This window comes from Hyaena hyaena, unplaced genomic scaffold (assembly GCF_003009895.1).
Source record: "Hyaena hyaena isolate Hyena2069 unplaced genomic scaffold, ASM300989v1 scaffold_10, whole genome shotgun sequence".
Taxonomy (NCBI): Eukaryota; Metazoa; Chordata; class Mammalia; order Carnivora; family Hyaenidae; genus Hyaena; species Hyaena hyaena.
The window spans coordinates 6,617,724-6,641,986 of NW_024080642.1; the positions used below are offsets into that span (position 1 = coordinate 6,617,724).

Below are 24,263 nucleotides of genomic sequence, written 5' to 3' on the forward strand. Positions count from 1 at the left end.
CTATGCTCCTTTATCCATTCGCACCTCAAACTTGAATCTACTTCGGCCAGGCTAAGGGGTTTGAACTCCTGATCTTTCTCCCACCAGAGGCCTGGAGCCTTCCTTATTTCTGTCTCTGAGTTTCAAAAAATAACATCTAACTACGCAGATCTAAGATTCAGCATACTTGTTCTGTACGAGGGAGGGCTCCAACTGTGAATCCCGCACCCCGAGGACACCACCTTCCCTCCTTACTCCCCGCTTCTCTTCACGGAGTATTTAGAAATTACATTTTTCTTCTTTTTTTTTTTTTGCTCAGGATCAGGACAATATGTGAATGGACACTTGGCATCTAGAAAAATGCCCGTGTCAGCTGTAGCACTGACTCCCCCCAGAGTTACTCAGAGGACAGAGGTGTCTCAGTCAACAGAAGCTGGGTACACAGAACACTGACCCAGGCATGGAAAAGTCCACACAGTGTGTCACCTTTATGCCATGTTGGTTAAGGTTCTTATGATGCAAGCTCAAAGCAATTCTCTCAGACATAAAGAAAATTCACCTTTGGCCCCAGGTCAGACACACCCAGCCACGGTGCACACTGTCCTTAAAGAAAGACATGAGTGCGCCTCTTTCCCAAGAAGGTAATAATTTCCTGCCCTGCGCTGTTTAGGGAGTAGTGGTATTTGCATTGTCAACTACTGCAATAAACACTCCGGGTTCTGCCGAAGAGTGTGCGTGTCCTGAAACAAGGTTCTTGAACCCGGTAGGGCCACTGAAGGTTGGGGAGAGCAATGACTCTGTGCTCTAGCCTTCAGCCTCTCCCACAGTCCACAGGATAAGACTCCACGGGTGGAGCATCCTCATCAGATACGATCTAGGGAGTGACGGGTCCCAACGAATTAGACAGGTGTAACTGGACACGTAAGCGGAGGTTGGCAGGAGGGCCCCACGCCCAGACTGTCTACGCCAACAAATGCAGGCAGGCCAGGGGAAAGGCCACTCAACTCACGGTCAAGTTCCAGGGGATCTCTAAGGACACCCTGCGCCCCCAGGATACAGATCAGTACTGGCTTGGGTCTTCCAAGAAGTCTACTCCTAATCAGCCCTCAAGACCTAAGAATCCTAAACCGCTAAGAATCAGTGCCTTTTTATCTAATCCTTTTTGTCTAATCCTTTTTTTTCCATGCTTACGAGTACCTCTCCAGACACATTTTCAAGACAAATTTTAGATCAAACCATACTAACTGTTAAAATTAGTTGTTAAAAAACATACTAATTGTTAAAATTGTTAAAATTCCGGGGCGCCTGGGTGGCTTAGTCGGTTAAGCGTCTGACTTTCGCTTAGGTCATGATCTCGCGGTTCGTGGGTTCGAGCCCCGCGTCGGGCTCTGTGCTGACTGCCAGCTCAGAGCCTGGAGCCTGTTTCAGTCTGTGTCTCCCTCTCTCTCTGACCCTCCCCTGCTCACGCTGTCTCTCTCTCTCCTAGAAATAAATAAAATATTTAAAAAAAAAAATTGTTAAAATTCCCTCAAAGGGAATCCCAGAATGTCTCGAAGAGAAAGTTCTCTGTGGAGGCTCAAGTCTTCCCTTTAGAGAAACCCCAGACAGCCAAGATTAAGACAATAATTCCACCCCTACTCATACCTTGAATACAGGGCTCCTAGCAGTAGCCACCTCCCTCCTTGCCTCCTCACCCCCCAGATGGGGCATGCATATTCTATGTGTTATATGTTTAGGAAATGGCTGTTTCTGAATCCTTTGTCATCAAAATTTGGGCTTATTTTCAACTTTCCCCCAACAAAATCAAGGTTCTGTTTTTACGTTTTCTTGGTGTCTAGGCTTGGCCCTCCTCCAGGGCAAGGTCATCTTATAGGTCCTTTCCTATGACTGCCTCTCTCAAGAGCTCCTCAGCCTCAAAGCTGCTTTTCAAGCCAAACCCAAATACGTCACATTTAACTGGAAATTTCAGTGTCTAATAATAAGGGAGTGGTTTAAAAAGATCACAGTTATCCTCGAAGAATGGAATATTATTCAGACATTACAAATTTAAAAAATAGTAGAATACACAGGGAAAATATTCTGAGTAGAAAATGAGCAATTTTAACAATTAGTATGGTTTGATCTAAAATTTGTCTTGGAAACGTGTCTGGAGAGGTACTCGTAAGCATGGGAAAAAAAGGATTAGACAAAAAGGATTAGATAAAAAGGCACTAAAATGTTGACATGACTATCTAGGAATGGAAGAATCATGGGTGATTATTTTCTTCTGTTTGTGTTTTCCACAATTTAAACAAAGGACATAACTTCTGTGATCAGTAAAAACAACGATAATTATTATATCCTCCCAACCACGGCAGGCAGCTCTGTTCCATCTCAGCTGTGACTCTGACTCCTTGGTGCTTCCCACCCGGCCAGATGCCAAGCTGTACTAGACGAGACACTGCCACTCACCGCCAGCCCGAGGGGAGTCCCCAGGCTCATCCTATCACTGGCTTAATCTGGAAAATGAAGGTAAGACCCCAAACCCTAAGACCCCTCACTGCCACCCCGGGGCCTACTTGGCCACACCCTCGGTCCGCCTTGGGGCTCAAACCCCAGCTTCGGGCCAGGTCTGCACTCACCAGTTCTGCAGTAAGGGTAGGCATTCCATGCCTTTTCATGTATATTCAGGGCTCCCTCTGGGGCTAGCATTCGAACAAACGTGGGCACTTTGCTGTGGTGAGAAAAAGGGATTGTGAAGACAAATAGAGAGGAGAGAAGACAGTGGGCTTTGACATCACGTTCTTCAGGCCACAGCCCCGGCTTTCAGCGGGGTTGACGAGCAAGTTTCCATGAGATAAGCAGGTCACTCCTGAGTGTGAGAAGCCACCTGTCAGAGCCTGACGCCCAAGCTAGGCTGGCTACTAACTTCTACCCACTACTCGCTCCACCACCTACCTCACCGGCCATCAGAACAGGACAGGAGGTGGGACCCTGGGCCACCTGCCATGGCTTGCCCATCCTTACATTATCATTACCCAGGTTTTTTTTGAGCTCACCAGGCCCAGGGCATTACTCTACACCCTGTGAGGATGGGACACAGCCAAGAGTTCACCAGTCTGGGCTTATGCACCAGAGTGACTGACTGGCTGATGAACTTGGGATATAGGATCCAAGATGATCCGATCTGCTGTCATCAGTTCTGAGAGGCCCGGAAGGCCTCAGGGCCACCTGACTCCCAGGACAAAATATTTCATCAATTCATTTTATCTCAGGTTACAGAACAGCATGTACGGTACGAGCCCATTTTGTTTGTTTGTTTGTTTGTTTGCTTCTAAAGGTGCATATATTCCTCTTCCTTCATTTTTAGCTGGTAATCCATGTAGTCTTTAGAGGCTCTGACAGTCTCATCAGCTTTAGTGCCTGGGCCTAAGACAAAAGGGCTAAGTCCAGCAGACAGCTGACTCAGGCCCCCGGCAACTCTGAGATTCAACCACTCACTGACACGCTCATTCAGGGAAATAGTCCTGTGTGCCCCACACCGGGATACGTGCAGAAATCACACAGACGTGGCTCCTGATTTCATGGAGCCTACGTGCGAGCAGGGAGTCTAACAAACCAGGCAGAGGACGGCACTGTTCGTGTGTGCCAGAGCGGGTGAGCACAGGGCTCTGGGCGGGGGGACAGAGCTCGGGAGAACATGATGTGGGATGCATGGTACATGGGGAGGCTCTTCAAGGAAAATAAGAATTACGTGAACACAGAGTGGAGCGTGAGTAGGACTGAGCTAGATAAAAGGTCGGAAGCGGGGTTAGAAAAGCTAGAAGAAAGAGAAGTGTGGAGTAGCTGGTATAAGGTATGAGGCAGGAATACAAGAAAACACGATGGGGTGGCTCAGTCGGTTAAGTGTCCAACTTCGGCTCATGTCATGATCTCACAGTTTGTGAGTTCAAGCCCCGTGTCGGGTTCTGTGATGACAGCTCAGAGCCTGGAGCCTGCTTCGGATTCTGTGTCTCCCTCTCTCTCTACCCTTCCCCAACTCACGCTCTCTGTCTCTCTCAAAAATAAATAAACATTTAAAAAAATTTTTAAAAAGAAAAAGAAAACCTGCAGAGGCTGGTCATAAAAGATATTGTAAGTTACGTCAAAGAGCATGGACTTTATCTATACTTTAGGACGAAGGGAAGCTATCCAGAACCTTTTTTTTTTTTTTTTTTTTAATATTTACTTAGTTTTGGGAGAACGCAAGCAGGGGAGGAACGGAGAGAGGGGGAAAGAGAATGCAAAGTGGGCTCTGCACTGACAGGCTGATAGCAGTGAGTCCAAAGCGGGGCTCAAACTCACAAAGTGTGAGATCATGACTTAAGCCAAAGTCAGACGCTCAAGTGACTGAGCCACCCAGGTGTCCCCATCCAGAACTTTTAAGCTGGGGAGCAACAGATGTATCTTTGGCCAGAACACTGGAAGCCGTGCAGAGAAACGGAAAGCAGGGAGAAGAGTCAGGAGGTGCTGTGGTAAGACATGATGATGGCTGGCAAGACATGATGGAAGGAGATGGAAATGCTGGAGGCACTAAGGAGATGGAGTCAAAAGGACTTGATTTGATATGAGGGACGAGAAACAAGGTAGTAGGGAACCCACATTTCTGACCGGGGCAATGAGACGACTGACAGGAAGGCTTTGATCCTCGTGGAGAAAGGTGGTCAGTGCTGACTGCTGGCTCCCACCTGGGTTTTGCAGTTGAAGTTAAGTCAAGAGTGGTGGTAGCAGCTCAGAGTTTACCCCCTCTCTTTTAAGGAAGAGGGTGAGACAAGTCCCACCCTCCACATATACAGATCCCTCTGACACCTCGGTTGGCCCAACTGAGTCGTAAGGAACCAACTGGCCCCTTCTCCCAACCTCGCTGTCCCTGCAATGTCCTCTTTTAAAAAAAACCCCACAGATGCGCTACGGGGAAGGCACATCCTGAGCCTTATTCTAATCAACGGCTAAGGGCTCAGTAAGGATTGGTCGGCAGTCAACTCCGAGTAGGGACAGAGGAAGACGCAGAGGAGACGTGGAGGACAGAGGAAAAGGGCCAGGAGATGGGGTCGTGGTGAGATCTCCCCACCTCACAGTGTTCTTGCTCTCCTCCTGGTTCCAGCACTTGCAAAGTCCTGGGCCCCTGCGGGCCAGCACGTTTACATCTCCGGAGCAGCAGACCACATTCAGTCAGGGACTTTACCAAACGAAAATGAAATTGGTTTCATTTCTAGTCACTTCAGTGACTGGAGATGAAGACTCCGGTTTATGTTGCTCGGCAATGTGAACGCACTTACTGCCACTGAACTTAAAAATGGTGAATTTTGGGTTTTGTAGATTTTACCACAGTTAAAAAACATAGATTAGGTGTATTTTTTCCAGTACTGCAGAGTGTCTAAAACTAGCTTCATTCAACTTCCATTCAAGCTGGTGTATGTTTACTAATGCTTTCAGTGAGTGCCCTTTGGGTCAGCTTAGAGTTTACTGAAATAGGACTGTTTTGGTTAGAGATTAAGCAAATCTATGTGATTTGCTATGGATTTTGGTATACACATAAGAGTCACTGTTATTTATTTTTTACTGTTTATTTATTTTTGAGAGACAGGGAGAGAGACAGAATGTGAGCTAGGGAGGGGGAGAGAGAAGGAGACCCAGAATCCAACAGGCTCCAGGCTCTGAGCTGTCAGCACTGATTCAGACCCAGGGCTCAAACCCACAGAACTATGAGATCATGACCTGAGCTAAGTCCGGTGCTTAACCAACTGAGTCGTCCAGGCGCTCCTCAGGCTCACTTTTAAATATTCATGCCTTTGGGGCGCCTGGGTGGCTTAGTCGGTAAAGCGTCCGACTTTCGCTTAGGTCATGATCTCGCGGTTCGTGGGTTCGAGCCCCGCGTCGGGCTCTGTGCTGACTGCCAGCTCAGAGCCTGGAGCCTGCTTCAGTCTGTGACTCCCTCTCTCTTTGACCCTCCCCTGCTCACGCTGTCTCTCTCTCTCTCATAGAAATAAATAAAAATATTTAAAAAATAAATAAATAAATAAATAAATAAATAAATATTCATGCCTTTGGGGCACCTGGATGGCTCAGTCAGTTAAGTGTCTGACTTTGGCTCAGGTCATGATCTCGTGGTTCCTGAGTTTGAGCCCTGCATTGGGCTCTACGCGGAGAGCCCTGAGCCTGGAGCCTGCTTCGGATTCTGGGTATCCCTCTCTCTGCCCCTCCGTCTCTCTCAAAAATAAATAAGCATTAAAAAAATAAAACACTCATGCCTTCTATCCAAAAAGGTGCTAAAATTTCTCTGGTAACCGATTTCACAATATCAGAATTTAAAATACTACTGCCCCACAACTGCACTTTTAGGAGCATCTACTATAGATTTACACACATGAGTGCAGCAAAAGAGGTGTGTAATATTTGGTAAGGATGACTATCTGTCCATCGGGGGAGGACTGGTGAAGCAGGCTACCGAATATCTGTACGAAGTAGCACTGCGCGCTCTAAAAGAATGGGGCAGAATATGCTGACAGCCGAGAATGGCTATGATATGACAAGTAACAAAGGAGCCAAGTCCAGATCTGTATGTATAGTTTGATCCCGTGGATGTGAGAGAACAATGAAAGAAATGCAACACCCATCTACACACATACACACACACACACACACACACACACACACACACCCTACACTCACAGACAATGGAACGGCCCCCAAGAAACTAAACACTACCACCTCTAGGGACCATGAGTCTGGTGAGGAAAGTTATTACCTTCGTTAAAAAAAAAATTCCAAAAAATAAAAAATCAATAAAAAACCTTTAAATGAGCAAAGAAGCGTCCCTTATACCCACTCGCACAGGTGAAGCAACCTGCGCAACCAGTGAGAATCTGGAAACACCCCCAGGGGCCCATCATCTCCGCCTCGCCCCCTGGCTGCCTCCCGGCCCTGCTGCTCGGCCACATACCTCTGTAAGTGGTAGATCTTGTGTGTGTACTGGCCTTTCTCGCCATCCTTCTCATAGGGCTCGTTCACCAGGACCTCCACGCCTTCACCACCACCCGTTTCATTTTTACTGGCCTCGGCCACAGAATACAGCTGCCCTACTTGGTACTAGAGGGACAGAGGGACAGGGTTTATTGTCAGTGCGGTCTTCTTGACACGCGCACGTGGTCCCACTGCCAGGAACCGTCCAATGAGATCACTCTGCGATTCCCCACATCCAGGATTTCTTTCTGCAGTTCCACTGGGACCTTGCCCAAATCCACCCATAGCAACTAAGAACGCGGCTCCATGGCCTCTCTTGAGGTATCAAATGTGTTTCACTTCATCCTTCCCTCTTTTACATCTTCCACCCAGGCTTAAGGAGCCAGGTGAATATACGTAACTTCACACCAACTATCCAGAAAATAGATTATAGAGTCCAAGGTACCTTCTTCCCTGAACCTGCCTCCGGTATGAAGACCCTAAAACAAGATCTGGGTCAGCTGCTAGAATCTCTTCATCCTATTCATTCAAACAGATCCTAACACATGACTTGTTGTCAAAGACAGTTGCCCAGTGCTCTGAGAGGTCCACAGCCTCTGCTGTAACCTGGCTCATCCACCTGTTTTTTCTCTGGTGTTGGGCAGCTCGTCACCCTGCCAGCAGCTCAGAGAACAGCTTACAGGCGACCGAACCTCCTGATGCTCTCCAGATTCCTGGCAGGGAGGGGGCAAGTGCCCTGCTTCCAAAATTGGATAACAGAGATTCTGACCCCACAGTGTGCACCTTTACTAGGTGGCGAGAACCTGGTTTTCTTTTATTTGGTCACTTGCCACCCTGTGGACCCACCAGTCAAGGTCACTGGTGTCCTCCGACCCCCTCAGGACAACCCAGTGTTACGGCCAGTGACTCTGGCCCTTCTGCAACTCTCTCTCTGAGCGAAGCTGTTTGGAGGGGAAAATAAGGCAAAAAGGGTGAACAGCAACAGTTAATGCAGGAAGTTACATCTGTACCAGAGGATGCACTTTCCCTCTCCCTGCCAGTTTCACCAGGAACAACTATTTAGGGAGGATGCGAAAAAGAGGTACGTGATCACACTGCGGGTGTAAAGGTTGCCCTCACCCTCTACGTCACCTCCGCAAACTCCCGGTATGCCCAGGAGGGACAGACATGGGGTTTCCTCCCATCAAGATTAAGAGAGAGGCTGCCTCTCTGAGCAGCTGCCGCTTAAACCACTGCGTACAACAGCAAGGAGCAGAGGCAACCTCCGGGCCACTTCCCCTCAAACCTGTAAGCCTGTGTCACCAGGCAGCTTGCAAAGCCCAGCAGGGAAATGTCTGGGCAGCGGCCGGAGGGGAGAAGCAGCAGGCTAGGACACGCTGCTGGAGCTCCAACTCCCAGAGTGAAAACCCAGTACAAAATGCCAAGGAAAGGCCCAGGCAAGCGATCAAGGCTGTTAATCCCCCAGAGAGGAACATCTGGGAGAGAGCCAGTCACCTTGACCTTGCTAATCCTGAACGACATCAGTGCTGCCTCGATGCCCCCACGGGACACCAAGCTGTCTCCGTGCCTTTCCAAGCCCCGCCTCCTGGCTGAGGCAAGGTGAAAACCCCTGTCGGGTGGGTCCCAGTTTGGCAAAGACAGGGGTTCCTAACAAGGAGCAGTAATTGTTTCAGAGACGAGTCATAAGAACATCTAACCACTGACTCAGCAATCCTGAAGGGCGGGCGGAAGAAAGGGCCTGGTCGGGGGGGACGGGGCTGCTGGCTGGTGGTGCTGCTTGGGGAGGGGCCCCCACACAGAGGTTAATCCCCTTCATTTGGTTCCTCATCAGATACAGAAATCAGAGGGCAAGCTCTAAGAGGATCAGTGTGTTGGGCTGGCATCTTCCCCCTTTAATCTCTCTTGATATTCTGATCCTGTAATCCCAATGAGACAAGTGAAGGCCGTTCTGTTAATCCAAAGGGGTTAAGTAAGACTGGCCTCCAGAAGCTACAAGTGAGGGACACTTGACATGCCAGAGGCTCCCTTTGGCAAAGTGGCTCCACACCCTAGGATAGCAGGAAGCAGCCACACTAAGACGGGGGTGTGGGGGGGTGTGGCGGTCAGACTGTGAAATCAGATAAAGAGCCCTTATCCATCTGAGGATTCCAGCCTCCTCAGGCCCGGGACAACGATGCCTGCCCTTGTCCCAAAGCACTCAGCTGAGAAACATACCCTCTACCACTTTGGTGACCTGGGAACAGGAGCCCAGGAAGATGAGGTAGTGGGGGTGGGGGGGCACACTGAGACACAGACGTGCAACATCATCATGAGAAACAGCACAGCTGTTGGTCCCATCCACGTGACCATGTCAGGCCAGGTACCACAGGTGGATGGGACTGTGCGTTTCTGGAAATGGGGAGTAAGACAGCCCTGCCCACAGGGAAGAGCGTGGGCCTATCTAAGCCAGGAACAACTGGTGGACACGCCCTTGTCAGACAGCCAGGGCTTCCTGTGCAGAAGGCCTAGAAACCCCGTGCAGTGTTCAGACGAAGGCTCTGGCCAGACAGAAGCGACTTTCACCCCAAAATATTGATTCAGACCATAAGGATCGTTATAAAGACATGGCCTTTTCTTCTCTCCTTCCTCTCTTCCCCAACCTACATCAGAAGGCCCTGAGGAGGGGTGCCTGGCTGGCAGAGTCACAAGAGCATGCAATTCTTGATCCTGAGGTCTTGAGGTTAAGTCCCAGGTTGGGTAGAGATCACTAATATAAACAAATAAACTTACAAAACAAAAAAAGAAAGAAAGCCACAAGGGTTTCAAGTCAAGGCCTCCAATTGGGAAGTGAATCCAACAGTCAGATGATGCTGGGCTGTTCCCATGGGAACCATGAGTCATGATGGGGCTATTGATAAAGACTGAAAAGGTTGATCATTACTCGTTTCTTCTTTGGCTTCCCCATTCAAGGTTTTCTGATCTTCTGGAACTAAGGTTTAAGCCACCAAAAAAGCAGCTCTAGGGCACCTGGCTGGCTCGGTTGGTGGAGCATGGGATTTCTGACCTCGGGGTTGTAAGTTCGAGACCCACACCAGGGCTGCAGAGGTTACTTAAAAACAAAAAAATCTTAGAGAAGCAGCACCTGCTTCACTCTACCCAAGCCAGGCACTTCCCTTCTCATCGGTGGTTTCTAGCCAAGAACAGGTTGACCATTCCCTGGCAGACAGATGGATCCTTACCAGCACTTACTTCCCAAGCTTCTGCTTAGATTTTAGGCTCTGTTCACCCTGCCCCACCACTTCCCCAATGCTGGGGAAAAAAAAAACCCAAAACCATCACAAGCTAAAAACTGCCAATTGCAGATGATCTCAAGGTGAGTTCCTCTTCCCCTCCACTCCTGGCCCCATCGTAGCCATCTCCAGCCTTGCTGCAAGGCACCAACAGGTGCTCCTGGACGGTGCTGGCTCTCCTGGGGTGGCCACACTTCTCACAAGTGCTTCCGTCCCTGTGCCATAAGGATACTCCCTGTGAGAAGGTCCATTTGGCCCCTAAATGCCACACTGTGGTACTCCCGAGTTCCCAGGGGACATCTTCAGGACTGGGGGGAGGTATCATCCTGCAGAGCAGAGAGTGAGTTACTGAACCCCAAGAACTGAGTTTCAGGGCAAGGGACATGCTGGGACTTACTGCTTGGCCTCCTGGTTTGGAAAATCATCACTTTTATTTTTCACAAAGACGGCAAGACCCCCAAGGAGGTGGGTTGACAGGAACTCCTCCAAGGCAACACCTGTCAGCCCCAGCACATGGTTCCCAGGCCCCAGGTACATGGCAGGTGCCCCCAGGGACAGCGGCATCTACCCTTTCCATGCCCCTTCTCCTGCACCCCCGTCTGGTTTCTCTCATAATCCCTTCCTAGAACTCCCAAAGCATGTTCGAGGCCCACCTCCGACTCTCACCCCCAGGTCTCCACAGCTTTCATCAGATGCGTAGCCCACCACTGGAGACGATCCTCTAGGGGGCCAAGGCCTGCCCACCCGCTCTGGGCTCAAGAAGCTTGGGTATCTGTCTCATCTAAAGTGTGCTGCAGGCTCTGTCGGCCTGATTTCATTTTTCAAAGGTCCATTTCATATTTGGAGCAGAGTGTAAGTTATCACAGGAGCTTCATGCTGACACTGCAGGAAAGACAGTGACTGAGGGCACCACGCTGGCTGACACACTTCACCCAAACTGGAGCCTGGCTAGAAGCTGGGGGCTGCAAAGAACAGGCTGCACCTGGAGAGGGGAGTGGAGGAAGTTCAAAGAAAGGGTGGGACAAGGGAGGCTCTATGACAGTTTTCTGCTGTCCAAGACACGACTCTGAGTCAGCATGGCCTCTGAACCTTCCTGGGGCAGGTCCTGCCAGAGCGCCATCCTCAGGGACATCAGGCCTAAAACCATAAAAGGACAGAGGGCAAGCCAAGCCCATGTGTCATTCCTCGATCTCCGGAAAAGGGCCCGGGGCCTCAATCACCCCAGCAGTCACCTAGAGCATGGCCGGGGAGGCCTCGGAGATTTCCTGCCCTACCGGTCTGTTGCACAACCAGAGAGAGGGCTGTGCGCACTTCCCAGTCAGGTCCCGGAGGGCCCAGAAATCCCCCCGCCCCCACTCAATCCCCTCAACAAAGTGTTCCCAAACAGGCACAGTCTTAGCAGGTAAAAGGGGCTGGTTTAGCCTCTATCCAAAGTCTCTGTTCAAAGTCACCTAGCATGCTGGCAGCTTGAGGCAGGCTGCAGATACACACGCTAGGTGCCCTCCTTTGACTAAAGGTGGCGTTGGGAAAATTCTCATCGAGTACTGAGTATCATTGAGTACTGAGCATCTCCAAGTTAGAACAACCATGAAAACCACATAAACGTGCAGCCCAACGCAGCTAATGGTCGCAAGCAATTATATACAACTATGAATAAAAAGGGAAATAAAAGAACTTACCTCATCTACAGACACCGGCAGGATGACTCGACTACAAGAGAGGGAAAACAGTATCAACTTCAGGCCCGAATGCTACCCAGGGCTCTTACAGCATCATCTCAGCACAGTCCTAAACATTCTGTGGCACGTGGCTGATACTCACTGTCGAAACCCCAGCAGCGAATGGCCCCCTGAAGTGCTCTGAGGCAGGATCATCTGTGCCCTTCAGCCCCAATTTAGAACCTGAGATTCAGTGCAAGCCTGTCCCCTACCGGCTACTTCGCAGGCCTCTGACTCACATTGAGGCTGTCTTCTTCTCCCTCTCCCCCACTAATATCTTTCCCAGCAAAACGAGGACCGCCCCCCCAAGCCCACTGGAAACTCTGAAGCCACGATGAGGAGTCAGACCTGAAGACTCAGGCCCTGGGGATTTCAGCTCTAGGGGCCCAATGTCCTAACAAGAGCCCTCAAGGTGGAAGGCTGGGAAGGGGCCAAGCTCCTTCGAAGCTTCCCCACCCCACAGGCACACACCAACCATCTCTGCTGAGGCAGGATATTGCGATACAAGCTACTATCACAAAGACACCAAGAGAGGACACTCAGCTCGTGTCCTAACCCCCAAGGAGCTGTCCAAAGACACCCCAATGGACAGTTTCCCTTTACTTCTTCTCCATCTCAATGACCACTAACTGTCGGAAGTACCAATAAGCCATGACCCACCAGCCGTGGCCGGCCAGGTCCCACACCAGTCGGCATTCCACAGAGGTACGAGGGCCAGGGGCAGAGCAACAGCCAAGCCCCAGTTCTAAGCTTCTGACCAAAACACTCGGTTATATCCCTCCAAGTGAAGCCCGCTCCTGAGCTCAGTGCCCAAACCGCAGCTGGAGCGCACTGGGGCTCCTGCACCTCGCACGCTAGCTGAAGCAGGAGCTGCTAGGTTCTCCTTCCTACGGTGGTTCCGACAATTGGGAGCTGTGCTCCAGGCCACCAAATGGTCCGCTCACTAAATTCTAAATCCACAAAGGTCCCCCAGGTAGCAAGAGGCACACAGGGGTCTGAGAAGAACATCACACCTAACGCAAGGCACGGGGCAGAAGGGTAGCAGGAAAAACCAACTGGGCTTCAAGTGCTTACTGCCTGCGAACCCCCTTCCTCCAGAATGACTCAAATAACACAAATCCTGCAGGTTATTGGATGCTGCCACGAATGCCCTCCTCCCATGAGAGAAAGCCAACAGTGCAGAAAAACACTTCCAACTTGGAGGCCGCGATTTCTGCACCTTCAGAAGAAACTTCCTAGAAAACAATATGCCTTTTATCTGCAAGAATGGCAGTGAGAACCACATCCAAGAATTTGCAGAAATCAAATCGAGGCGATTCCTGTTAGAGGAAGTGTCGGAGAAATCACCAGGGAAACCTCCAGACCCTGGGTGGGCACCAAGGCTCCCCCAAAAGGAGACCAGCATCAGGCAGCTCCCGATGGGACGCTCAGAGGTTGCCTTACGTGCGTGACAGCGTGACAGCTGCGTACCCAGGCTCCGCAAGAGCAAAACCACTTTGCCAGCAATAGGGTGCAATTCCAAAGGCTAGGGCCACAGGGGCAGTGCTGGGCTGAGACTGGAGCTGTGCTCACTTCAGTGTGACCTTCACTTCCACCCTTCCCTTCCCTGCAGCACTGCAGCCCCGGCCAAGTGTCTCGGATGCCCCCCTCCTCGGCCCCTGCCCCAGGACGCACACACCCGCTGGAGCGCGTGTGGTCGGGCAGGAAGGAAACGCGGATGCCAAGCAGGCTCTGCAGCCCCGGCACCTTGGACCTTTCCCTGGTAGGCTTCAAGGGTAGAAGAACAAAGACTTGGGAAAGAAGGCCCTTTCGTCAAAACTCACTCAGATCTTCTGAAGGTCCCTTCCCTGCCTGACCTTCTTCACAGAACTCCAGGTTTTTCTACAGATTCTGGAATTCACTTGGGAATAGATAAAAAGATCAGGAGGCTGGGAAAGGCTGTTTTCTGGACAGTCAAGATTAAAGGCAAAGTGCACCTCCTTTTGGTGTCCCAGGGTCCTCCGTCCTCACCATACCAAGCTCCAAGCTCTGGCGGGATCAACATCACACTGGATTCAAGAACCAGAGGTGGAGGGGCTCCAAAAAATGCTGTTCAGAGGAGGCGTCCAGCTGGGATGACAGCTTGGGTCTCTGCTCCCTTTGTTATCCAAAGCACCACACTAAGTCCTAAATGTCCTAAACACCTCCAAGGACCGAGCCATATGGGATGGGGCAAAGTGCCTTCAATGACAGAATGGAAACAGCCCTCTGCACACCTGCCCGACTACCAGCTGAGTCCCACCAGTTGCTCCCTATAGGGACGTCTCCTCCTTCTGGACTTCCTGGGCTTTCTGACCCACCGCTGCCCACCCGCCCTCCTCTCCAGGGAAGAACAGTTTCACTGTAAATTCTGCACATACTCATTCAATCTCTCCTCTCTGGGGGGGAAAAAAAGTCCTGAAATGTTTAGTTGGAACCATTGAGCTTCAGTGACAGGTCATCATCTAGTGTTTGAAAGATTTAGCAATCTACACATCCCCACCTGTCACCCAGTCCCCTGGATTTCAGGAGCAAGCCTATGTGCCTGCAACACCTGCCAGAAGTCACCAGTTTCCCACCCCAGTCACTACTCGAGAACTCCCTCACCCTTCATTGTCTTTCCTCAGGTAATGGCTTTTTGGGAGCCTCCTCAATTCCTCAAAGCAATTTCCCTATCTCTTTGCACCAAGACTGAGATTGCCCTAGAGACAGGCTGCCCCTGCCCCCCAACTCCCACTCCAGTACGTTTATTTATCACAGTCACAAACCTACTCTCTCTCCACAGTGTCTTCAGCCCTGCTAACATCCCAGCCCTCTCCAGCACTGTAACTCCCGAAAATCAGCTCCTCCCCAAATTTTCTGGATTCCCTCCCCAAGTCCCAAGCAAACATTCTAAGCTTCTTTCCAAGTACCTCCCCCTCTGCACCTACCACTTAGGGACCATGTCACGCCACCAGTGTCCTCTGCAATCTTCTTAGACCCTTCCTCTCTCACCCAAGCCTGGCCCTGACCCCCTGCACCTTGTCCTGTGTGCACTTTCTTACAATCCTCCTGATGCCCAAGGCAGCCCCTCCTCATACTCCAGGCCCCCTCACGCTCCTCTGCACCGTCTCAGCTCCTTTCCTGAAGCTGCCTTAACTGTTCTCAGCCCCCGAAGCCTACTCCTCCTTCTCCCGCCAGCCCCCGAGGCCACCCCTGTAGTTCTGGCGGGCCCCTTCGTCCCTCTGCCCCCACTGTAGGGCCACCACGCATCTCCATCCCCTCAGGCCCCTCCTCATGCCCTGCTGGCTCTCCCTGTCCCCTTGACCCCATCTCAGGCCCTGTCCAGCCCTCATTGTCCCTTTGGCTTCTCCTCCCAGGCCTATTCGGCCCTCACTGTCCCTCAGGCCTCACCTCATGAGCTGTCCGTATCTCTCTATCCCCGTTGAGGCCCCACCTCAGGGCCTGTCCGGCCCTCACGGTCCTCCCAGTCCCTGCTGGGCCGCCCAACAGCCCATCCATTGCTCCCCATCCCTGTCCGGCTGCTGCATCCACTCCGCCAAGCCATCAGGCTCCCTGGTCGTCATCCCCGACTTTCCCTTCCTCCCCGCTTCCGCACGGCGCGGCGCGCCGGACACTCACTACTCCTTGAGCAGCACCATGTCGCTCCGCAGCTCCCAGCTGCCCGCCCGGCCTCCCGCCCGCTTCCCGGCGGCCGCTGTCCCCGTGGCCCGGCCCGGCCCTGCTGCCTGTGCGCCTTCGTCGTGGTCTGCTCCGTCCCCGCCGCTCTCGCTGCGGTCGCCGCGCCGGCTCCTGCCGCCCCGGCCTTGCCGCCACCCGCGCCGCTGCCGACGCCGCCCGGAGCTCCGGTTCCGCAGCGCCGCGCGGGGGCGGGGCGTCTCTGCGGCAACCGGAGCGTCACACGCAGCTGTGCGCGCTGACCTCAGCGCGAAGGCGGAGCCTTCTCGGGCCCGCCCCCTCCATCCTTAAATGGGCGGTGGCGTCCGCGTCCGCTTCGTCGTCCTAGGTGGGTCTCCAGCGGGGGTCAAGACCTCCCCGCCGTGCGCCCAAGACAGTAGGCGGAGCAGACGTCAAGGTGTCGCGTGGGGACCTAGGTGTGCCTGTTTTGCACCAGTTCGCCTGGCTCCCCTCGGTAGGGTGGGTTGAGATCAAGGAAACGGTTGTGCCAAGAAAATATTTAAAATAGCCAAATTTACGTGCAGGTGCTCTTCTAAGCGCTTGACTCCACAACAACTCTACCAGAAAAAGTTATCATTACTGTCCGCATTTACAGGTGAGGAGGAAGAGGCGGAGATTTAAAGACTTGCTCAAAAATGAATGAATGAATGAATGACTTGTTCAAGTCCATAGCGAGCATGTGATGGAGATTTTCACCTAGCGGTCATAGTGTGAAGTCATTCATCCAATAAGTGTTTGCAAAGTACCTGCTATGTACCAAAACCTGTGCCGGTGTTTTGAGGGAATGAACAAGGCAGATAGGAGAAAAGGCCCCTGAATAGTGAAACACGGGCTTGATGGGAATACACTGGAGATACAGTCCTCAAAACTTTCCTGGAAGAAGAGGGTCTTTTTTATTTTATTTTTTCTTTTTAAGATTCTTTTTTAAAGTAATCTTCACACTCAACGTGGGGCTCAAACTCAAGACCCTGAGATCAAGAGTCACATGCTCTGTGGACTGAGCCAACCAGGCACTCCCTGGAAGAGGAAGTTCTAAGCTGAGATCTACAGAGGGCTAGCCAAGGGAGAGTTTACCAGGCAGAGTGGGGAGAGGGTTGGGGGGCAGATAATGCAATTTCTGGCAGGTGATGATAAAGTGTCTGGAGTCCATCCTAAGGGGGCTGGGGCCGTTTAAGTGTTTTAAGCAGGTTTGGTGTTTGGAGGCTTACTCTGAGGGTTGGGTGGAGAGGGGATGGCGGGGGCCAGAGCAGAAGCAGGGAGACCAGTAAGGAGGCCTCTGCACAAGTCCAGGTGAAGATGGACTAGGACAATGATGGGAAAGGGCAGTGGAGGGAAGCAGCTCAAGAAGTAATATTGGCAAGTCTTGTTGACTAATTGGCTGAGAGGGTGAGAGAGAAACAGGAAGAAACCACCCAGGTTTCTGGCCCGGGAGCCTGGGTGGGCAGTACTGCCTTCAGAAGAATACCAGAAAGGTAGATTTGCACAGCGGAGGATAATGACTCCGGTGTTGGACCTGAGGGACACCAGGTGCTGGTGAGGCAACTAACACTATAGGGATGCAGGAAGGGAGGGTGGAGTGGGTGGCATATTGCTGTCAAGCCATGACTCATACCTACCCCAGGACAGCTCTGAGCATTGCATATGTTGGCCACTCATTCATCAAATCCTAAAGCAGGTGCATGGATTGCCCCGGAAATCCAAGCCCAAGCCCCTTGAAGGAAGGCCAAGAGAAGACATATTACCACCCAAAGTCCAAGTTGAACCAGACCCTGATCCCCTGACCCTGACCTGAGAAAAAGTAGAGGGCTTTTTCTCCCACATAATATCAGTGAATAGTTATTTAACAATTGCCATGTGCTGGTTCTCTCCAGAAAGTAACTGAACAATGATGCCCTCTGGAAGCCTGCAGTCTGGTTGGGACAACTAGTAAATTCACTCAATACATACTGAGTGAGCTCCTGACCTTGTCCTGGGCCTTTGCTCAGCACTCGGGATACAGGGGTGACCTAGAAAAACCAGGTCTTTCCCTTGTTCAGAGCGAGGGAGTGGAGAATAACCAAACACAGAAATAACTTCTAGCACTGTCACAAGTAGTGATAAATGTCACGGAGAGGGTGAGCACGGGCAGTGGCGGGTGACATTAATGGGTGGTCAGGGAAGGCTCTTAGAGGAGGCGAGGTTTACGCTGAGCCCTCCGTGATGAGAGGAATTATTGCTAAGCTGGCTCTTAGTTACCAAGAGCTGAGACAAAAGGGCTTGGAGAGCTGGGCTATGGGGAAAGTAAGAAGCAAAACGATAATCGAAATGCCTGAGAAACAGCCCCTGCCCTTAAGTCACTCTTAGGGAAGAAGACTTGCATTTTTGGAGAACTGCAACTTGTGACACAAGGTAGCTTGTGACAAAGGTGAACGTGTGTGACGCAAAGAACAGGTCCAAGGAGAGGCCTCCTGGGCTGCAGAGGTGTGGGAGGCATCCCGGGACAACAGGCACTTGAGCCACTTTGGAAGAGGAAATGCATCTCCAGAGAGAAACTACCAGGTGCAAAGGCCCAGAGGCAGGATTCTGCAAGGGCCTCTGGTTAGTGCTCGAGCGCTTCATGTGTGGGCACACGGGTGGGAGCAAGTGCCAAGCTAGAGAACTATACCTCTGTTCTGGCGGCAGGGGGCAGCCACCGAGGGCCTTAAGGAACCCCCAATCCTTGTCACCCAGATTCCACTGTTAGAGAGATTTTGCCAATCTTGCTTTATCTCTTTTCTGAAACATTTTATTTATTTATTCATTCATTCATTCATTCATTCATTCATTCATTCTGGTGTCAGGTGACTTAGGCAGACAATTCTGTTTATTGTCAACCAAGAAACAAAGTGTGGAGGTGCTCTATACAAGCGAGGATGAGTTACAAGAGGGGTGGGTGCAGAGGAGACACAATAATACACAGCGGTATTGGGAGTGAGCTCCAGCTCTTCATTCGAACACTTGAACCAAGGAGACAGCCATCCTTTTTCACTAAGGCTGAAGAAGAATGGAAACCGGGGGCGCCTGGGTGGCTTAGTCGGTTAAGCGTCCGACTTTCACTTAGGTCATGATCTCGCGGTTTGTGGGTTCGAGCCCCACGTCAGGCCCTGTGCTGACTGCCAGCTCAGAGCCTGGAGCCTATTTCAGAGTCTGTGTCTCCCTCTCTCTCTGACCCTCCCCTACTCACGCTGTCTCTCTCTCTCTCTCTCCTAGAAATAAATAAAAATATTTTTTAAAAAAAGAAGAAGAAGAATGGAAACCGGACTCAGTTTATCAGCTCCTTACATGTGGGGCAGAGCAAGAGGCTATTTTAAGCTGCTGTTAGAAAGAGGCCACTTGTGGTCTGTTGGGAACCCAAATCCCAAGCACAGAATGGATGCTGAAGGTGGGGTCCACAGCTGCCGGGGATGGCTGGTCCCCGCTCCCTAGGCTTCTCTTGATTCTCAATGTTAAGCTTGTCGGTTGAATACAGTTGGCCAATGTGGACCTGTCGACGAATTATCTCAAGGTCTCTTTTGGCTTTATTCACTAAGGTTTGAATTTCTACAGGATCCTTTACATTCTGATTTTCTCTGAAGGCATCTCTTATCCTCCTGACAGCATAAGTTCTGTAATTGTAGGCACTGAAATGCTTGCTTTCTCTCAGCATCGCCCGGTACAGATCTAACACTTGTGCGCGGCTGGAGGCTGCCATTTTGGAACAACATTTTCTTTTATTTTAAATGTTTCTTTTTTAGAGAGTGTGCACTCCAGTGCAGGCAGGGGAGGGTCAGAGAGGGAGGGTGACAGAGGAACTGAAGCAGGCTCTGCACTGTCAGCACAGAGCCTGATGCGGGGCTCAAACTCACAAACAGTAATATCACGACCTGAGCTCACGTCAGACACCTAACCAACTGAGCCACCCAGGTGCCCCTTTTCTGAAATATTTTAAAGCAGATCTCAGACATCATGCCACCTCACCCCTCTATGTTTCCGTATGCATTCTAGGAATGGGAATATTTTCTCGAAAACCCATGCCATTATCATACTTAAAAAATTAATAAGTTTTTCTTTTAATGTTTATTTATTTATTTTTAAAATATTTTTATTTATTTCTGAGAGAGAGAGAGAGAGGCAGCTTGAGCAGGGGAGGGTCAGATTGAGAGGGAGACACAGAATCAGAAGCAGGCTCCGAGCTAGCTGTCAGCACAGAGCCTGATGCAGGGCTCAAACCCACGAACCGTGAGATCATGACCTGAGCTGAAGTCGGACGTTTAGCTGACTGAGCCACCCAGGGGCCCCAGTGTTTATTTATTTTTGAGAGAGAGTGTGAGCAGGGGAGGGGCAGAGAGAGACCAAGGCACAGAATCTGAAGCAGGCTCCAGGCTCTGAGCTGTCAGCACAGAGCACAACCCAGGATTCAAACTTATGAACCTTGAGATCATGACCTGAGCTGAAGTCGGTTACTTAACCAACTGAACCACCTAGGTGCCCCAACAATTTCTTTTTCTTTAATGCTTATTTATTTACTTTGAGAGAGAGAAAAAGAGCATGAGCGGGAGAGAGGGGCAGAGAGAGGGGGTGGTAGAGAATCATAAGCAGGCTCCATGCTCAGCCTGGAGCCTGACTCGGGGCTCCATCTCACGACCCTGGGATCATGACCTGGGCCAAAATCAAAAGTCAGATGCTCAACCAGCAGAGACACCCAGATACCCCTCTTTTATTTTTAACTAATATGTACCCCCAACGTGGGGCTTGAACTCATGCCCCTAAGATCAAGAGTTGCACGCCCTACTAACTAACTGAGCCAGCCAGGCGCCCCAAATTAATACTTTCTTGATATTATCTCATACCTACTTCACATTCAGACTTCCCTAATTACCTAAAAAATACTATTTTGCAGTTTCTTTTTTTTATTTAAAACTTTTTTTTTTAATATTTTTATTTATTTCGAGGAGAGAGAGAGACAGCGTGAGCAGGGGAGGGTCAGAGAGAGAGGGAGTCACAGACTCTGAAACAGGCTCCAGGCTCTGAGCTGGCAGTCAGCACAGAGCCCGACGCGGGGCTCGAACCCACGAACCGCGAGATCATGACCTAAGCGAAAGTCGGAGGCTTAACCGACTAAGCCACCCAGGCGCCCCTTTGCAGTTTCTCTAGATAAGTTCAGTGTCTGAACAAGGTCTAATCTTCCCCCACATTTTAGTTTTGCGATGTTTCTTACATCTCTTTTATTCTAGCAGGCTCTGCTTCAGGTGTGTTTAAGAGTTAGCCCGCACATGCAGGTGCCACAGCACTCTCCAGCTTGGCCCCCTGGGAGTCCTCAGCCCCACTGTGGGAGCAGACCCCCCGGGTTCCCATGCCTTCCAGTCCCAGCCCTACTTCTTCCGGCCTGGATGAGCTTGGGCAAGTGACCTAACCTCTCTGTGCCTCAGCCTCTTCAGATGTGAATCTGGGCAATGATTGTGCCCGCCTGGTAGGATTGGTAGGAATCAGGGGAGGAGGCAGTGTGCTCCAGGCATTTTTGTGCAGTGCATGGCACATTTCCATATCATCGTTACTGAGGAAGGGGTGTTGTGAGGAAGGAGGGATGGACACCATCGCCCCCTGAAAACTACCTCTCCAACAGCATCTGGATGGCTCAGTCGAGTGTCCCTCTTGGTTTCAGCTCAGGTCACAATCTCACGGTTTGTGGTTTGAGCCCTGTGTCAGGCTCCATGCAGAGTGTAGAACCCGCTTGGGATTCTATCTCTCTCTCCCTCTGCACTCCCCCCATCTCTCTCTCAAACAAAAAAATTAAAAGTAATTTTAAAAACTGCTCCTCCGGGGCACCTGGGTGGCTCAGTCTGTTAAGCATCTGACTTCGGCTCAGGTCATGATCTCATAGTTTGTGGGTTCGAGCCCTGTGTCGGGCTCTGTGCTGTCAGCTCAGTTTCAGATTCTGTGTTTCCTTCTCCCTCTGCTCTTCCCGCACTCATGCACTGTCTCTCTGTCTCTCAAAAATAAATAAACATTAGGGACACCTGGGTGGCTTAGTCGGTTAAGCGTCCGACTTTCGCTTAGGTCATGATCTCGTGGTTCGTGGGTTCGAGCCCCGCGTTGGGCTCTGTGCTGACAGCCAGCTCAGAGCCTGGAGCCTGTTTCAGTCTGTGACTCCCTCTCTCTCTGACCCTCCTCTGCTCACGCTGTGTCTCTCTCTCTCTCTCCTAGAAATAAATAAAATATTAATAAATAAATAAATAAATGAATAAATGTTAAAAAAAAATTTTAATAAAAAAACCACAGGCCAAAACCTACTACTCCATGCTCCAGGCTTAAAATCTCGAGTGTCACAGTGACCTATCATGTCTCTTTCTTTGTTTCCCTCCCTCTCTCCATCTCTGTCTACACCTGTCTTCTCTCCATCCCATGCTCCCTCTCCAGTTCTGTCTCTCTTGTCTCTTTGTATCTCTGTCTCTCTGTCTTCGTATCTCTGTGTACCTTTGTCTCCCTTTCTTTCTGTTCTCTCGGTCTCTCCGCCCCGTCTCTGTTTCTCTGTATCTCTCTGTCTCTGGCTTTCCTCTGTCTGTCTCTCTTCATGTCTCCTCCTGCCTGTCCGCTTCAGCCCTCTCTGGCTCCCCCCAGCCCTGTGGCTTCAGTCTGTCACGCTGCTCTGTCTGGGTGATGACCTTCAGCCGCCGGTTCTTCCATCTTCTCTTCCCAGCAGTCTCCCGCCCGTCCGTGCGCCCTTCGCCCCACCTTGGACTTCCTCGTGCCTCGGTCCTCACGTCTGTGTATCTGGAAGCTCCGACCCCTCCCCCGCCTCAGGTCGCCCCGGCCAGCCGGCCCTGTTTCGGCCTCGCCACCGCCTCACCTGTAACCCAGCTCTGGGTATTTCGAGGAGACTGTGTTTCCCTGTTTCCATCTTCTGCTCTGTCCCTTCCTGGCTGGCGAGCACGCGCTTCCCCCTGCTTCTCAGTGTGTTTCAGCCTCTTTTCAGTTCATTTCTCTCTCTCTCTCCCTTCTTAAATTTCATCATCCAAGTATTTATTGAGCAGCTGTTGCGTGCCAGGCGCCCTTCTAGGCTCTGGAAGTATTGCAGTGACCAGGGCAGAGCATGTGGCCCCTTTCAAGGAGCACTCATTCTGGTGGAGACGCAGGCACAGGACAAGAAGACGGAGGAAGGTGTGGGGCTGGCGGCCAGGCTGGGCCCCCTGGGAGGCGGAGGGTGCGGGCCAGGCTGGGCCAGGCCGCGGGCGGGTGCTCAGCCAGTAGGGGCCGACTGCTTCTGCCCTGCGCTTTGCCGACCATGCCCTGTCCCTAAACGGAGACTCTGGGCCACTCGAGAAGCCAGATGAGACTGTTTAACCCACCTGCTCATTCGGCAGCATTTATTATGCACCGGGATTGGGGGACACGAAGGTAAAAAGAAAAAGGCCTCAGGCCAGAGAGGGCCACAGTCTGATGCAAGACAGATGTGTCACCTGCTGGAGTCAAGGAAAGAGACAACAGTTGTTTGGGGCCACCCAAAAGAGGCCAGGAGGCCTTGCATGTACTCCTCTCTCCTTACCTCTGGCGGTGTTTGGCCTGCATACAGTGGAAAGCTATTTGGGCAGCCATGATAGTTAAAAAAATTTTTTTTGAGCCAACAATTGAAAATGGGAATAAAAAAAAATTGTTTTTAATTTTTATTTTAGAGAGAGAGCACAAGCGACGGGGAGGAACAGGGGACAAGAGAATCCCAAGCAGGCTCTGTGCTCAGTGCAGAGCCTGACGCCGGGCTCGGTCTCACGACCCTGGGATCCTGACCTGGCCAAAATTAAGAGTCAGGTGCTCAACTAACTGAGCCATCCACATGGTCCAAAAAAGGGAATTTTTATAAAATAATAAAATTTAGGATTTTCAGCTTCTTTTGAAAAACCTCAGAAGATCCGACAGACAACACTAAGCTCATCCCCACATGGCCGTGATAGCGTGGGGTCAAGGCTGCCCCTTAGATGGAGGCTGTGGCCTCCACGTCCCCACAGCGCCCTCCCCGCCAAGTCCTCCTGTGTCCCTGCTGTGGAGGTCAAGGTCTAACAACCCCTGCATCACCAGAGACCTCATGCTGTGCCTCTACTTCTATTAGAGAAATGTCAGCCAAACATGGGAAAGGAAAGGTAGCAGCAAAGGGATGGGTCAGAACCTGAGCTTTTGAATTTGCAGTCCTGACAGGTAGGAGCTCCCGCACACACCCATGAAATAGTCCCTCTCATCCCTTCCCCAGCCGGCCCCCGAGGCCACGCTCGTCCCAGCCCTGGGCCTCGAGCCCCCTCCACACAAGCAGGGTGAGGGCCAGACTGCCCCTCCCCTCCCTGGGGTGGGGATATTTCCTTGTGGCTGCTCCAGGGAGGCCCAGGGGCTCTCTCTCGCTGCCGTTGCCCAGGGCAGCCGCCGTGGTGGGATATCTACAGGAGGAGCAGTCATGTCTGTGACCAGCACCTCAATACATAAGAAAGGGGACAAGGATGAGTTCCCTTTAAAACCAGAATTCACCAGGAGCCTCGGCCTTCCCACCCAAGAGCCCCCTCACTCTGCCCCTCCCCCGCGCAGAAGGCCAAACCAGCGAAGCTGGGCAGGCAAGGGCACCACAGGGGAGGGCTGGCGGTCA

The 24,263-nt window shown here is 51.3% G+C and overlaps 2 protein-coding genes across 2 annotated transcripts in view; both read right to left on the reverse strand.

Moving 5' to 3' along the window:
- PITPNA (phosphatidylinositol transfer protein alpha) overlaps nt 1-15,807 on the reverse strand; it is a 40,956-nt gene extending 25,149 nt beyond the window's left edge. The window contains exons 1-4 of the mRNA XM_039252806.1: nt 15,587-15,807; nt 11,909-11,939; nt 6,941-7,086; nt 2,601-2,692 (exon numbers count right to left, since the gene is read on the reverse strand). Of these exons, the coding sequence (XP_039108737.1) occupies nt 2,601-2,692; nt 6,941-7,086; nt 11,909-11,939; nt 15,587-15,606 (289 nt within the window). The 5' untranslated portion in view covers nt 15,607-15,807. The remainder of the gene's footprint in view (nt 1-2,600; nt 2,693-6,940; nt 7,087-11,908; nt 11,940-15,586) is intronic.
- Nucleotides 15,808-16,847: 1,040 nt separating this feature from the next.
- LOC120245860 (LYR motif-containing protein 4-like) lies at nt 16,848-19,352 on the reverse strand. The gene is made up of 2 exons (XM_039253024.1): nt 19,061-19,352; nt 16,848-16,852 (listed from the first exon to the last, which is right to left on the reverse strand). The coding sequence occupies exons 1-2, from the start codon at nt 19,350-19,352 to the stop codon at nt 16,848-16,850; spliced, it is 297 nt and encodes a 98-aa protein (XP_039108955.1).
- Between the last annotated feature and the right edge of the window lie 4,911 nt (nt 19,353-24,263).